The sequence below is a fragment of the Sarcophilus harrisii genome, chromosome 2 (genome assembly GCF_902635505.1).
Source record: "Sarcophilus harrisii chromosome 2, mSarHar1.11, whole genome shotgun sequence".
In the NCBI taxonomy this organism is placed as follows: Eukaryota; Metazoa; Chordata; class Mammalia; order Dasyuromorphia; family Dasyuridae; genus Sarcophilus; species Sarcophilus harrisii.
Genome location: NC_045427.1, coordinates 186,104,798 through 186,119,972, shown reverse-complemented (window position 1 = coordinate 186,119,972; position 15,175 = coordinate 186,104,798). Strand labels below are relative to the sequence as shown.

The window sequence follows — 15,175 nt, the reverse complement described above, 5'->3', positions numbered from 1 at the left end:
AAACTCTTGGAGTTCAGGAAGAAAAAAAAAAAAACAAAAACAAAACACTTAAAGGAAAACTTCACAAGGGAGAAAATGACTAATTAATCTCAAATTTTGAATAATCCTTCACATGTGCTTTCAAAGTTGATCCTATTCTTTTTAGGGACATTGTATATGGGAAGATGTTTAGTGAGAATATTCTGTTCTTACTCTACTATTTCAGTAGATATCCTTTTGTAAATCTAATTACTCTGGCCGATTAATTGATATAGAATGGAGAATCCTCACACTGAGTGGGGACTCATGAATGATAACATTAGAAATAATAACCCCTCAGGATGATCCCTAGCACCTGAATGGGCAAGTAGTCAGCCACCCACACTGAGACCCCAGCCTATCAGTCTAAGAGGAGATTGAGAAGTAGCCCCAGAGGGGCATAGGAATGGAGATATGAGTATGATCCCTGCTGTTTTTTCACTAGGTTCAGAGCTCTCTTCTTTTTTCCTGTAGCTCCTGTGGACTTTTATTTTGAAGTATAAAACTGTACTTTTTTTCCCAATAAATTACCACTATCATTTTTTAGTAATCAATACCCTCTGGAGATTGTTCTAATGAGATTTAATTGTTAGACAAAGAAACTGAGCTAAAAGTTAAAATTTTTTATTTTATAATTAGACAACTTATGTAAGGCTCTCCATACAATCTGGCTTCTACCTACCTTTTCATCCTTTTTTGTGCATTTTTCCTAACACTGCAACCAAACATAATTTGTCTTTCCTTGACACTTTCTTACTTACACATCTTTATTCATCCCTATCCTTCCCATCTCATTCTTTTTTCTCACATTTATTTATTTTGTTTTTAATTTATGAAATAAAACAAGCATTTCCATAAGATAGTATAATAAAAAAGATGATTGCAAATGAAACTGCAAATCTATTATGTATAACTTGCTATTCCTTTTAAATATATAATAAAGCCATGATGTATATATTTTTTTCAGCTAGTTTCTTCCCTTCCCCCTCAACTCCCTGTCCTTCAGGGTCCCCCCCTCCAAAAAAAATACCACCCGCTTCCGATGAAACCTCCCAACCAAGAAAATATTTCTCCCTACCTCTGAATTCTATAGCAGTCTTTGTATCTTTTTATGAAGGTACCATATTCTATTTTAGGTTGAATAGTAGTCAATTGTATAGGTAATCTCCTCTAGACTTTAAGCTACTTCAGAGCAGGGACTGAATTTTATTCATTCCCTTTTTACACATGGAATAGAGCTTCATACATAATAGTTGCTCAATAAAAATTAAGTACTTCAATATTTCAAGCATTCAATATAAAGTATGGGTTTCTCCCCCAAATAACGTACCCTCTTAGTAACCCTTAATTTGGCAAATTTTCTTCATGAATTTCTGCAACTAAAAAAATTTATTACCTTATGGACCTATATGGGTATCACAGAGCTAAATCTAGAAGGAACTTTAGATGTATTCCTTTTACAAATAAAGAAGCTGATGCTAATGTAGGTTAAGTGAATTATCCCAAATTATACCGCTTATAAGTATAATTCATAAACATCAGAGATGAGATTTGAACCCAGGTCCTCTGGCTCCAGAACCATTTCTTTTTCTTTCTGCTATACAATAAATTAAGCTCTCTAGATTTGGTAAACTACTATAATCCCTTACACAGTCTTTCAACTGGGTCACATTTCTAGCCTTTCCAATTTTTTAAGAGCTTCTACTCTAGTTTTTAAAAATTCAAAATCACTATAAGAGAACCTCATGGAAGATGATGAATAAATGAATAAATTCATTATATTCCCTTTCAAAATTCTAAAAATAGAATTTCTAGTGGGAAAGTTACCAAGTTTTTCCAGAAACAAATTATCTCTGAAATGAGACCATCACTAAAATTATTCATAGCCAAGGGAAAGCACAGGTAAATTGTAAGCTGGGGATAACAATGGTTGGATGACCTCATGTATCATGTGTCATAAGAGAAATGATTATTGAATAACCAATTATTAGGAAGATACAGAGTTTTTTTTTCCTTTTTATTTTTCTATTCCTCAAAATCCAGTCTTTCAATGAGATCTCTGACCTTACCCAAAAATTTACTCCACTTAGACCATTGTAGAGCTGTTGCCTGAAACAGCTAGAAAAACTTTACAAAGAATTTAGTGGGGTGAATTCTGGCTTGTGTTATTGGGGTGGGAGTGGTAGAAATCCTTTGTCTAGATTGCCCAAGGCTGGGGATGATTTGGAATTAAGAGAAATGTAATCAGTCATATACTCCAACCCTCATTAAAATTGATCCACCTCTCATAATATTCATTCTCTCATTAGTAGTTAACCAATCAAAGTTGATTGCTAGTGGGAACACCCACTCTTCCAAGGATATATAAGCCTCCATGATCCATCTTTAGGAGAAACAGCCAAATGACCATCTTTTTACTCATTCATTATCATAATTAATAAAATGATAAATTACCCCAAAATTATATCTTTTAAACTTTTCATATATCATACCTATTTCCCTGTGTCTAAATATGTATATATATATGTATATATGTGTGTATACATATACACACACATATATACAAATATACATCTTTTTTTTTCAATTTAACCCAGAGCCATCTACAGGAATTGTTATCTGAGTAGAAGATAACCAGGGTGTTCACACATACCTTTCAAACAGCAAAATACTCATTGCTTAGTTGAATTACTTTTCCAGTTGTGGCCTTAGTATGCTGGCAACGGTTACTAAAAAAATAAAGTGATATGTGAGGCTGACTCAGGCGGCAATCCAACCTGGCACAAGAGTAAAGAATCATAAATTCAGGGTTGATCAACTTTTCCCCAAAGGGCCAGGCAAGTTCCCATGATGTCAGGGTGCCAGCTGGGACAGAACTTATAGGAGTCTGACTGCAGAGGCCAAGGCTTTCTGATGGTTAATGATGTCCTGAGTGATGTCACAAGGGGGTTGGAGTGAGGATGGAGATTGGCAACTGAATGCCAACCATTCCCAGAGAAGCATGGGGCCATCCTGAAAGCTACCAAGTTAGTTGCCCAAATAACCCTCAGGTAACTTACAGAGTAACCAAATATTGGAACTAGAAGGACCCTCAGAAATTATATAATTCAACTATTTCATTTTATAGATGGAATAATTTAAGTCTGGAAAGTAGAAGTAACTTAATCCAAGACCACATCTTGGATTCAGACAAAACTAGGATTCAGATTCAGAGCTCCTTGACCCCCAATAAGAGACTATAGATTTAAAACTAAAAGGAACTTTAAAGGCCATGTCACCACAGGAGTGTATCTCTAAAGTTGGAAGATCCCAGCTTTTGGGATAAGAACTTACTGTTTGATAAAAATTGCTGGGAAAATTGGAAACTAATATGGCAGAAACTAGGCATTGATCCATACTTAACGCCGTACACCAAGATAAGGTCAAAATGGGTTCATGACCTAGGCATAAAGAATGAAATTATTAATAAATTAGAGGAGCATAGGATAGTTTACCTCTCAGACCTGTGGAAGGGGAAGGTCTTTATGACCAAAGCAGAACTAGAGATCATTACTGATCACAAAATAGAAAATTTCGATTATACCAAACTGAAAAGTTTTTGTACAAACAAAACTAATGCAGACAAGATTAGAAGGGAAGCAATAAACTGGGAAAATATTTTTACAGTCAAAGGTTCTGATAAAGGCCTCATTTCCAAAATATATAGAGAATTAACTCTAATTTATAAAAAATCAAGCCATTCTCCAATTGAAAAATGGTCAAAGGATATGAACAGACAATTCTCAGATGAAGAAATTGAAACTATTTCTAGTCATATGAAAAGATGCTCCAAGTCATTATTAATCAGAGAAATGCAAATTAAGACAACTCTAAGATACCACTACACACCTGTCAGATTGGCTAAGATGACAGGAAAAAATAATGATGATTGTTGGAGGGGATGTGGGAAAACTGGGACATTGATTCATTGTTGGTGGAGTTGTGAACGAATCCAACCATTTTGGAGAGTAGTTTGGAACTATGCTCAAAAAGTTATCAAACTGTGCATACCCTTTGATCCAGCAGTGTTACTACTGGGATTATATCCCAAAGAGATTATAAAGAAGGGAAAGGGACCTGTATGTGCACGAATGTTTGTGGCAGCCCTTTTTGTAGTGGCTAGAAACTGGAAACTGAATGGATGTCCATCAGTTGGAGAATGGCTGAATAAATTGTGGTATATGAAAATTATGGAATATTACTGTTCTGTAAGAAATGACCAACAGGATGATTTCAGAAAGGCCTGGAGAGACTTACACGAACTGATGCTGAGTGAAATGAGCAGGACCAGGAGATCATTATATACTTCAACAACAATACTAGATGATGACCAGTTCTGATGGATCAGGTCATCCTCAGCAACGAGATCAACCAAATCATTTCTAATGGAGCAGTAATGAACTGAACTAGCTATGCCCAGAAAAAGAACTCTGGGAGATGACTAAAAACCATTACATTAAATTCCCAATCCCTATATTTATGCACACATGCATTTTTGATTTCCTTCACAAGCTAATTGTACAATAATTCAGAGCCTGATTCTTTTTGTACAGCAAAATAATGTTTTGGTCATGTATACTTATTGTGTATCTAAGTTATATTTTAATATATTTAACATCTACTGGTCATCCTGCCATCTAGGGGAGGGGGGGGGGGGGGGGGGGTAAGAGGTGAAAAATTGGAACAAGAGGTTTGGCAATTGTTAATGCTGTAAAGTTACCCATGTATATATCCTGTAAATAAAAGGCTATTAAATTAAAAAAAAAAATTAAAGCTTAAAAAAAAAAAATAAAAATAAAGTTGGAAGAAACTTCTGAGGACATTTAATTCAACACCAACATTTTACAGATAAGGAAAATGAGACATATATATACACACAAATACACACACACACTTTAAAACCTCATAGTTCACTGCTCTTTTCACATAATTCACAAACAACTTATACAAAGTTTATTGAAAGGTCTCAAACCAATTTATAATTTACAAACAATTAATACAAAGTCTATTAGAATATCCCAAACCAACCCTACTAAAAGGCGGAATAGACTGTGGTCTATGGTGTTCAATTATATAGCACTTCTAGAAACCCCAAACCATTATTTATCTCTTCCTATCATTTGCTATAGTGTGTAAATTTCCAACTCTTCCAATCAAAATCAGTTCTTGGAGTTAAAATCTCTAGTAAGTCCTTACACACACACAAATGGATTCACATTGTAACACTTTAACAATCATTTACACATTACTTTGTATTTAATGAAGAGATTAGCTAGCTGTTTCCTAGCATAGAATCTAGACTAGACGGGACACAGATCAAGGTACAGTTGACAGAGGGGAGAAGGATCCAAAGAAGTTTAGAGTTAATAAATGCCTGTGACACAAAGTTGGCTTTCTTCCCTTCCTCAATGCCCCTCACCCCAATATCCAGTTGCTAATTATCAAGCTTTGTCAACCCAATTTCAGAACTCATCATATCTTGTCTGGATAATATCCTCCTAATTAGAGTCCCTTTCTCTACTTTCTCTATTCTATCCTATACACAACTGTCAAAATCATCTCCACAAAGCATAGGTGTAAATTTCATTCCCTCCTGAAGAATATTCTCTGACTTTTTATTGTCTCTAGCATAATATACAAACCCCTTTGTGCGGGAGGGAAGGTGTCCAACCTACCTTTCCAGACTTATTTCACAATGTTCCCCTAAGAATATGTGGGATTTCATTATTTGGAGACAGGAGAAAGGTTACCAAAAAGTGGGCAAAAAGCCTACCTTGGAAACAGGGAAATAGAACATTACCACCTGCTTCTGATATTTACTGGTCATTTGATCCTGCAAGTCATTTCACTTCTCAATGCTCTAGGCAACTCTCTGTGACTATAAGTGGCAGAGAAGGTGCCAGTTTGAATTAGTAGAGGGAATTATCTCATTTCCTCAGCAATGAAAATCAGAGGTCTAGTTCCTATCCCTCATTCATGCACTCAGGAAATGGGTTATTAGCTCTTTGCCAAACTTGGGAATCAATTCTTTTGCAAAGATTCAAATAGGTAACACACACACACACACACACACACACACACACACACACATACCCCTCACTTCCACCTCTTCAAACCTTTGGCTTCTTTTAAAATTCATCTCATCTGCCACTTGCTACCAGATATCTTTTTGGATCCCCTTCCCCTCTCCAATCTGAGTTGACTTCTTTTTACAGATGCCCAGTAAAATATAAGCTCTTTGAGAACAAGGACTATTTCTTTGTCCTTCCATCTACAGGACCTGGTATAATGCCTTGCTTATAGCACAACCCTGATAAATGCTTGTTGAACTGAATTAAGTTAACAAATGCTTGGCTATTTTACATCTTATTTCAACTAATGAATAGCCAAACTAATGGACAGAACCCCTAAAATCCAGACCAATAAACTTAGAAGACAGGAACTGTTTCATTTTGGCTTTGTATGTCCATGGCCTAGCATAGTAACTTGTACATAAAATGATAAGGGAAATAGATCTGTAATTTCAGTGGTATAGAGAATTCCCAGTGGGGAAGCTTCATTCCCCAATGCAGATCAGCTCTTTCTCTTCAATTTATATTCATAGAGGAATGCCTGGGAGTAATGAAAGTTTAAGTGATTTTCCCAGGGTTACATGGTCAGTATGTGTCAGAGGAAGGCCTCTCCACTGTGCATACTGATATCATAATGTCTTTATGTTATAAGTTACTTAACACATGTGTGAGATACAAATATGTTTCCCTCTAACTATATACTATCAAAACAAAAATGGGATTGAGGTTGTTGCTATCAGCACGGGTAACCCATCTAAGAGATAGAAAATCAGTGGGTTGCTGAGAGAACTAGGTATCAGATTTCCTTGACATTTGACACAAAAGGGAACAGCTGAGAAAGTACATAGCTTCCACTGAATTTGTATTTCAACATTACAGGAATCTTTTTGTGGTCTCTGTTGTTCTCCACAACTACCTTGGGAAGGTTCAGCACAGAATGGCTTGGCAAAGTCTCATGACCAACTACCACCAAGGGAAACACTCACTACCCAGAGGAACCACACCAAGAGACATAGAAAGAGATTAGCACATGAACACTTGACCATCTGTCTGCCCTGCTCTTCTGCAGCAAAGTTACAACTGTCTCTTTCTCGTTTCTTCCTCCAAGCACCTATAAGGTTCTCCACGGGCAAGGTGGTGGGGGGATTGTTTCCAAACATACACAGTGGGAACTCCACTTTCCTCTGCTTATAACGTGCTGGCTGCAAGCAGCCCTAGCAAGGGGGAGGCACAGGTGCACTCCTTGGGGCTATTGGCTGTGGCTACCGTCTCCTTACCCCTGCTCAGCTGCACTACCTTCCTTACTAAGGATCACAGAATTTAGAGCTTCAATGGACTTGGACAATCATTCTAGCCCAACACCTTCATTTTGCAGATGAGGAAGCTAATGGCCAGAGAGTTGACATGATTTGTTGGAGGTCACATGGGCTGTAAATAGCAGAGCTGGGGTTTTAATCTGGGAACTCTTGATTCTTAATTCAATACTCTCTCCACCACACCAAACTGCTGCACTCTCTTACATTGGGGCCTTTCCCAAATCTCATCAAGAGACTGAGCCTTCTCCCAAATCTCATCAGAGACTAAAATGTAACTAGTTTAAGATGAGCTATGATCTAATTAACTGTAACTCATCTAAGATAATGTTGTCATAACAGAAGAGTTGGGCTCTGCATGCAGTCTTCAAAAAGAAAAGCCAGATTTTATCAGTGATTATCGCCCCATCCAAAGGAGAGAGACATAGTAATCTAGTGAACATAAGTATTCTGGGTTTTCTACAGAGGGGCAGACTTCATTCTGCAGACTCAACCTCAGCCTATATGAATTATACCAGAAAAATCAGTCAGCTTTCTTTTGCTTTTCAATACTCATCAGGATCTTTCTATTTCCTAAGCACTCGGAGAGTGATTAGGACAGCATAGGACAGAGGAACAGGGCTCTGGACTTAAAGACAGGAAAGCAAAAATTTAAAACCTCCCTCAGACATTGTTAGCCATGAGGGTCTAAGCAAGTCACTCAATTTCCCTAGATCACCAGTTCCCTTATCTATAAAAATGAAAGGTTTTGTCTGGAGGGATTCAAGATCTTTTCTGGCTTTAAATCTATGAACTTATTGTAGCAGAAAGTTGGTGAGGGAGCATGAAGAGTGCCTACTTTGTGCCCAAAACACAACCCTCTAATGGTTTCTTCATACTCTACCATTTCTTCTTACTGTTATTCAGTCACGTCTGATTCTTTGTGACCCCCATTTGAAGTTTTCTTAGCAAAGATACTGGAATGGTTTGCCATTTTTCTCTTCAGCTCATTTTACAGATTAGTAAACTGAGGCAAATAGTGATACACAGCTAGCAAATGTCTGAGGCAGAATTTGAACTCAGGTCTGGTGTTTTATCCACTGCACCACCTAAGTTCCCTGTATCCAATGTAATTTAGGCTCTTTTTTTAACTAGCTAGAATATAAATTCCTTGAAAATAGAGGCAAATTCTTTCCAGTCTAACACCTGGCAGATCTTTAATAAATTCCGCCATTGGATTAGAATGGCTTATTCTCCATTATAAATTAATAAACTGATTTCAGGGCTCCTGAAAAGTCTTTTGTCATTCAGTTCCCACTTTCCCTCCCTCATATTTGATCACCCCCATAGCAAACTGATAAAATTGAGTTCCTCATTTGTTAAAAACCTTATATTATAAAGTAGGAAAAGGGACCCACATGTGCAAAAATATTTGTAGTAGCTCTTTTTGTGGTAGCAAAAAATTGGAAAATGAGTAGATGCTCATCATTGAGGAATAGCTGAACAAGTTGTGGTATATGAAGGTAATGGAATATTATTGTTCTATAAAAAATGGTGAACTCATTTAGAAAGGCCTGGAAAGATTTACATGAACTAATGCTGAGTGAAACAAGTAGGACCAGGAATACATTGTACACAATAACAGCAAGAATGTATGATGATAAGCTATAAAAGGCTTGGTTTTTCTCAGTAGTTCAGTAATATGAAGCAATCCCAATAGACTTTGAATAGAAAATGCCATCTGCACCCAGAAAAAGAACTATGGAAATTGAATGTAAATCAACACATGCTATGTTGATTTCTTTTTTCTGTTTTGTTATCTCCCATGGGTTTTCCCTTTTGCTCTGGTTTTTCTCTCCCAACATAATTCATAAAGCAAGGTATGTCAAAAAAAAAAAAAACCCTTATGTTATCATTGGCATTATTATTGTTGTTTGTCCTTTGCTCTCAAAGAGCTTTAGAGATGCTTCCACGACATATAAGTGAATTGGTTTTAAGTGACCTGTGCAAGGTCACCTGCCTCACTTTCACCTCCAAAGCCATCTAGATTCAGGATGGCTAGAGATGGCCCTGGATACAATGGCTTAATTTAAAACTTTAAGGGACCTGAGGAATGCCATTGGACAAATTCCTCATTTTACAAGCAAGAAAACTGAAATCAGAAAGAGAAACATCCTTGCCCAAGATCAGATATGAAGTGGCAGAGATAGGAGATGGACTTGGATTTTATGACTATAAATCTAGTGTTCTTTCCATCAGAGTTGTAAATAAGAGCTTCAGCATTTGGTTAAAATTTAGCTAAGTGGGAATAGAGTACAGAAAGGGATCTTTCACTCTTTCACTTAGTCAAAGTAGACTGGAAACAGAAGTCATGAGAATAGAAGTGGAAGACCTGGGAGGCAAGGCTATTCAAAGGAAGACAAGAGTAACTGGAAACTGAGGGAGTGCCCATTGATTGAGGAATGACTGAGTAAGTTAAAGTGTATATATGTGATGGAATACTTTTGTGCTGTAAGAAATTATGAAGGGGGTGGCTTCCAAAAAGCCTGAGAAGAATTGTATGAACTGAGGCAAAGTAAAGTGAACAGAACCAGGAGAACAAGTTATACAATAATAACAATATTGTAAAGACAAATAACTTTGAAAGATTTATACAATAATAACAATATTGTAAAGACAAATAACTTTGAAAGATTTAACTCTGATCAACACAATGACCAACCACAGTTTCAAAGGACTCATAATAAACATGCCATCTGCTGCCAGATAGAAAGATAATGGACTGAGAGTTCAATTTGAAGCATCCTGGGATTTGTATGTGTGAATATGATTAATGTGGGAATTTGGTATCCTTGACTATACATAATTATAATGGTTTTTGTTTTTCTTTCCTTTCTAATAGGTAGGGAAGGGAAAAAATGGGAAAGGGAAAATTCAGAAATTAAAATAAAATAAAATTTAATTTGGAAAATCAAAACCAAGGGAAACAAGGATAGATGGAGTTAGAGATTATTAGCCATTCCTAACAAGTTCCTTTGGGAAGAAAAGTAGCCTTAGATATCTTTTTATCTCCCACATAATACTAGCATAGTGCTAAGAATAAAGCTGGTGTTCAATAAATGTCAACCTAGCTTAACTGAATTGAATTCATCATCCAGGATCTATCTGTTGGTCTTACCTCCTCTTGCCCCTTGCTCTTTAGAAACAAACCCCCTTCCACTGCTGGATCATTGGCAGCCCTGTCCTACTGTGATATTAGATTCAGAGAATCTTGATGAAAGTCTTTTATTACGTGTCCAGAATATTTCATTTTCCTATGAAGAAATGACTCCAATATACACACACACTTTTGCCAAGTATAGATGTCCCAAGTTCTTTCTGAACAGAATCTGTGTTGCAAACACTGTCTACCATGATTTAGAACTATATTATAGTGTTTATGACATATGCACTATAATATAGAATAAAACATGGGTAGTATATTTGAGAGCTTAAAACAAAGCACTGGGGGAGAGCTAGTGGAAGTAGAAGGTACTATTGAGACAATGAGAATCAAGGCAGGCTTCGTGGAGGCAGTAGCAGTCAAACTGGACTTAAAAGTATGATTAGGAATTCAACAGACAAAAACATATAGGGAAAATATTTCTAATAATAAAGGGAATGTAAGGAACAAAGCATAAAGACAGGAGAACAAAAGCCTTACTCAAGAGAAAGGGAGAAGTCCAATTTAGTGTTAGCCTATATTGCATGAGAAGACTAAAAGGGAGGCATCAACTGGAGAATGGCTGATTAAGTTAAGGTACATGAATGTTATGGAATATTATTGTTCTATAAAAAAACAACTAGGAGATCATTGTATACTGCAACAACAAAATTACATAAACCATCAGGTTAAGTGGCTTGCCCAGGGTCACACAGCTAGGAAGTGTTAATTGTCTGCCATCAGATTTGAACTCAGGTCCTCCTGACTTCAGAGATGGTGCTCTATCTACTGTGCCAAATAGCCATTCAGCATGTGTCTCTTTTCAACAATGAGAGGATTGAGGCCAGTTCCAATGATCTTGTGATGAAGAGAGCCATCTTTACCCAGAGAGGACTGTGGGAACTGAGGATGGATCATAACATAGTATTTTCACTCTTTTTGTGGTTGTTTGCTTGCATTTTATTTTCTTTCTCATTTTTTCCTTTTTGATACGATTTTTCTTGTGTAGCAAAATAATTATGTAAATATGTATGTATATTTTGGATTTAATATATATTTCTACTATGTTTAACATATATTGGATTACTTGTCATCTAGGGAGGGGTTTGGGGGGAAGAGGAGGAAAAATTGGAACACGAGGTTTTGCAAGGGTTAATTGAAAAATTATCCATGCATATGTTTTGAAAATAAAAAGCTTTAATAAAAAAAATAATAATAAAGAATAAAGGGTAGGACAACACCAGATTATTAAGGACTCTAAATGTCAGGTCAAAGTGTGAACTTTAATCATTAGACAATGGGGACCACCAAAGATTTATTGGCAGTTAGGTGGTATAGTGGTTAGAGTCCCAGATCTGGAGTCAGGAAGACTTGAGTTCAAATGTGACCTCAGACATTTATTATCTGTGTGATCCTGGGCATATCACTTAATCCTGTTCGCCTCAGTTATTCATTTGTAAAATGAACTAGGGAAGAAAATGACAAGCTATTATAGTAAGTTTGCCAAGAAAACTCCAAATAGGATCTAAATGACTAAATAACTTTTCAAGCAGAGGAGACACATGACAAGATGTCCAAATAGAAAAAATACAACTGGTTATAGTGTGAAGGTGGAAAGGCAGTTAGGAGACTAGTACAGATCCTGAGATAAAGACAAAATGGGTACAAAATGAAAATGTATGCACCAGTTAGGAGACTATTGCAGATCCTGAGACAAAGACAAAATGAGTACCAAATGTACACAATGGCTAGTTAAAAGCTGGAAAGGAACCAGACTAACAAGAAGCTTTAGGATCACAGATTTCAGCAGGGAGGGGACTTAGAGGCTATTTAATCTAATATCCTTGTTTTATAAATAAAGATCTGATCAACTGTGATGGAAGTGACTCTATTCAAGGATGAGTTAATTCAGGGCAATTCCAACAGACTTGTGACAGAGAGAGCCATTGCAACCAGAGAGAGGACTATGGAGAATGAATGTGGATGGATCACAACATATTATTTTCACCTTTTTTGTTGTTACTGTTTGCTTGAGGTTTTTTTCTAATTTTTTTCCCTTTTGATCTGATTTTTCTTGTGCAGCAGATAAATGTGGAAATATGTTTAGAAAATAAAAAAATAGAGATCTGCTCTGGGCAGGAGAGCTTAACCAGGCAAGGAAGTCTTACATTATAGAATATATTTTGAATTGGAACAGACCATAAAGGTTTCCTAGAACAAACTCCTCATTTTGCAGATCCTACTTAAAAGATCTGAGGAGAAATTAAGTGACTTCTCCAGCCCTCCACAGGCAGTGGTAGCAGGGACAAAGACCACCGGAGCAGAGACAATGGAATCAGAGGAGAGTGACTCCATTAGAACATCTATGTCTCCTGTCTCGCCAGTTTTTTAGTGTCTCCTTCCTTGCCCTCTCTGTGGGACATCCCCGTCTTTTAAAGGACTGCCCATCTGAACCACAAAGAGAAGCGTACCTGAGAAGCTTCCCTCGACACAGACCTCGCGTCCTCCCGGCGGACATTTCTGAAAAGCCGAGGATCGGGACTTGGATTTCTCCCCTAAATCCCACACTTGTCCACAAGATGGCAGTATCGAAATGCAGATGTCCAGAGGCCGGCTCCGTGACAGCATTTATCTCTCCCAGATCCATCATTGCCCACGCGTCTCCTTGTGAGGCCCTGGAAGAATTTGTATGCCAGCCTTTTGGTCATGCCCCAGTGAAGTACCTAATAAATCCTGGCTTTCCAAAATGCTCACTAGACTTACTTCCCTCTCCATTAGAGAACAGAATTCTGCTGGGGGTGTGCCTCTCTTTACACCAGAGATGTCTTTTGTTCTTAGATTGGGAGGACACCAAATTTGGGTCAATGAATCCTCTTTTAAATGCATTAGAAAAGCTGAGTATTTAAAGCAGCCTCGTGCTAATCACTTTGTAAACCAGAAAATCCTTTGTGTGCAGGAGAAAAATCTCGGGCTTCACGTTGCATAAGCGGATTTTTTCCTTCTCTTTTTGGACTCCCATGCCCCGGTGCCTGGCACACAGTAGGAGCTTAATAAAATCTTGTCGATTGATTGATTAAAGCTAAAAGGGTCTTGAAAATCATCTAATCAATCATCTCCTTGTTTTATAGATCAGGAAACTGAGGGTTAGAGGTAAAAAGCGGAAAGAAAATGTTGATCTCAGGCAGGAGCCCTGTCACCGGATCACAGTGACAGCGTGCTTCTGCATCGAGAGACTTTTTCTGTGTCTCAGAATAAAGAATTGAGTGGCTGGTTTCAAACAATATTCTGTAAAATGAAGATTTCTTTTTTGAGAATTTGTAATAATGTAAGTCATTTCTACATTAATTAAATAAGCATATATTAAAACCTTACTGTGTGCCAGATTCTATGGTAGGCAAGTGGAAGAAAACAAAGAAGTGAAAGCAACACAATACTAACAATGATATGGACAGAGAAATCTTACATTTTAGGAGAATATATTTTGAGTTAGAACAGACCATAAAGGCATCCTAACAAACTCCTCATTTTGCAGATCCTATTTAATATTTTATTTGTATATCATTATTTATATATTATCTTGCCTGATTTTGTTATTTAACTTCCAAAAAATATGTCTAATCTGTTCATTTAATCCAGTGTCCACAAATCTACAAGCATCCATGGATAGCTTTCAGGGGATTTGTGAATTTTGAAAGGAAACCATTTACCATCTTTATTTTATTTAACCTCTAAGATTCCTGAGAGCAGGAACTGTTTTCTCACCTTTGTATCCTCAGCACTTAGCAGTGCCTGACACATTTGTTGTGATTCAGTTACATCTTATCTTCTTGACCCCATTTGGGTTTTTCCTGACAAAGATTTTGGAGTCCTTTGCTATTTCCTTCTCCACTCATTCTACAGATGAAGCAACTGAGGAAAACAGGGTTAAGTGACTTGCTCAGGGTCATACAGCTAGTCTACAACTAGTAGATACAGCTAGTATCTGACACATGGTAAGTGCTTAATAAATAATTATTGAACTTGACTTTTATGGAAATGTGTAATCTAACTTTACATGTGGTTTCTTAATTGTGAGTGGAGATAACAGAAAGAACCTAGAATTCAAAAATCTTAAAAACAAATAAAAAATAATTGTTTTGACCATAACTGGGGGGAAATATTAAATAAAATTAAAATGACTTGCTCAGTAACTAAAATGACTTGCTCAAAATCACACAGGCAGTGAGGTAAGTAGTTGGGATAAAATCTGGATACAGTTCCTCCAACTTCAAGTCCAATATTCTTTCCAAGGAGCTTTGCTACATCTCATTGAATCTACTGTATGGCAAGATAGAAAATGGTCCTTAGATGAGGCAATGGAGAGAGGACAGGTCTTGGAGGAATACCTAAGTTCAGATCGGGTCTTAGACTCAATAGCTGTATGTGAGTCATTTAACCACAGTCTGCTTCAGTTTCCTCAGAACAGGATACTGTTCTAAAGTTGAACAAGTTCTAAAGCTTGATGGTCTATTCTATTCCTAGCTCCCTTTTAAACTGTATAGCACTGAAACCCC

General features: G+C 37.0%; 1 protein-coding gene and 1 long non-coding RNA gene across 5 annotated transcripts in view; one reads left to right on the top strand and one right to left on the bottom strand.

The window, feature by feature from the left end:
* ALLC (allantoicase) overlaps positions 1-2,932 on the bottom strand; it is a 55,536-nt gene extending 52,604 nt beyond the window's left edge. For 2 of the 3 annotated variants that reach the window (XM_031951177.1, XM_031951176.1), the window contains exon 1: positions 2,672-2,932. Coding sequence is in view for 1 of the 3 variants with exons in the window: in XM_031951179.1 (XP_031807039.1) it covers positions 2,681-2,818 (138 nt within the window). In the remaining 2 variants the exon portion in view is untranslated. The remainder of the gene's footprint in view (positions 1-2,671) is intronic. The other variant, XM_031951179.1, reaches the window with a different exon arrangement.
* LOC116421483 lies at positions 2,931-14,606 on the top strand. Of its 2 annotated transcripts, XR_004231854.1 has the most exons (4): positions 2,931-3,068; positions 7,008-7,246; positions 9,767-9,890; positions 12,859-14,606. It is a non-coding gene; the product is annotated as an uncharacterized LOC116421483 (long non-coding RNA). The 2 variants fall into 2 exon arrangements; XR_004231855.1 differs by lacking the exon at positions 9,767-9,890 and having other exon boundaries at positions 2,983-3,068; positions 12,859-14,605.
* The last annotated feature ends 569 nt before the right edge of the window (positions 14,607-15,175 follow it).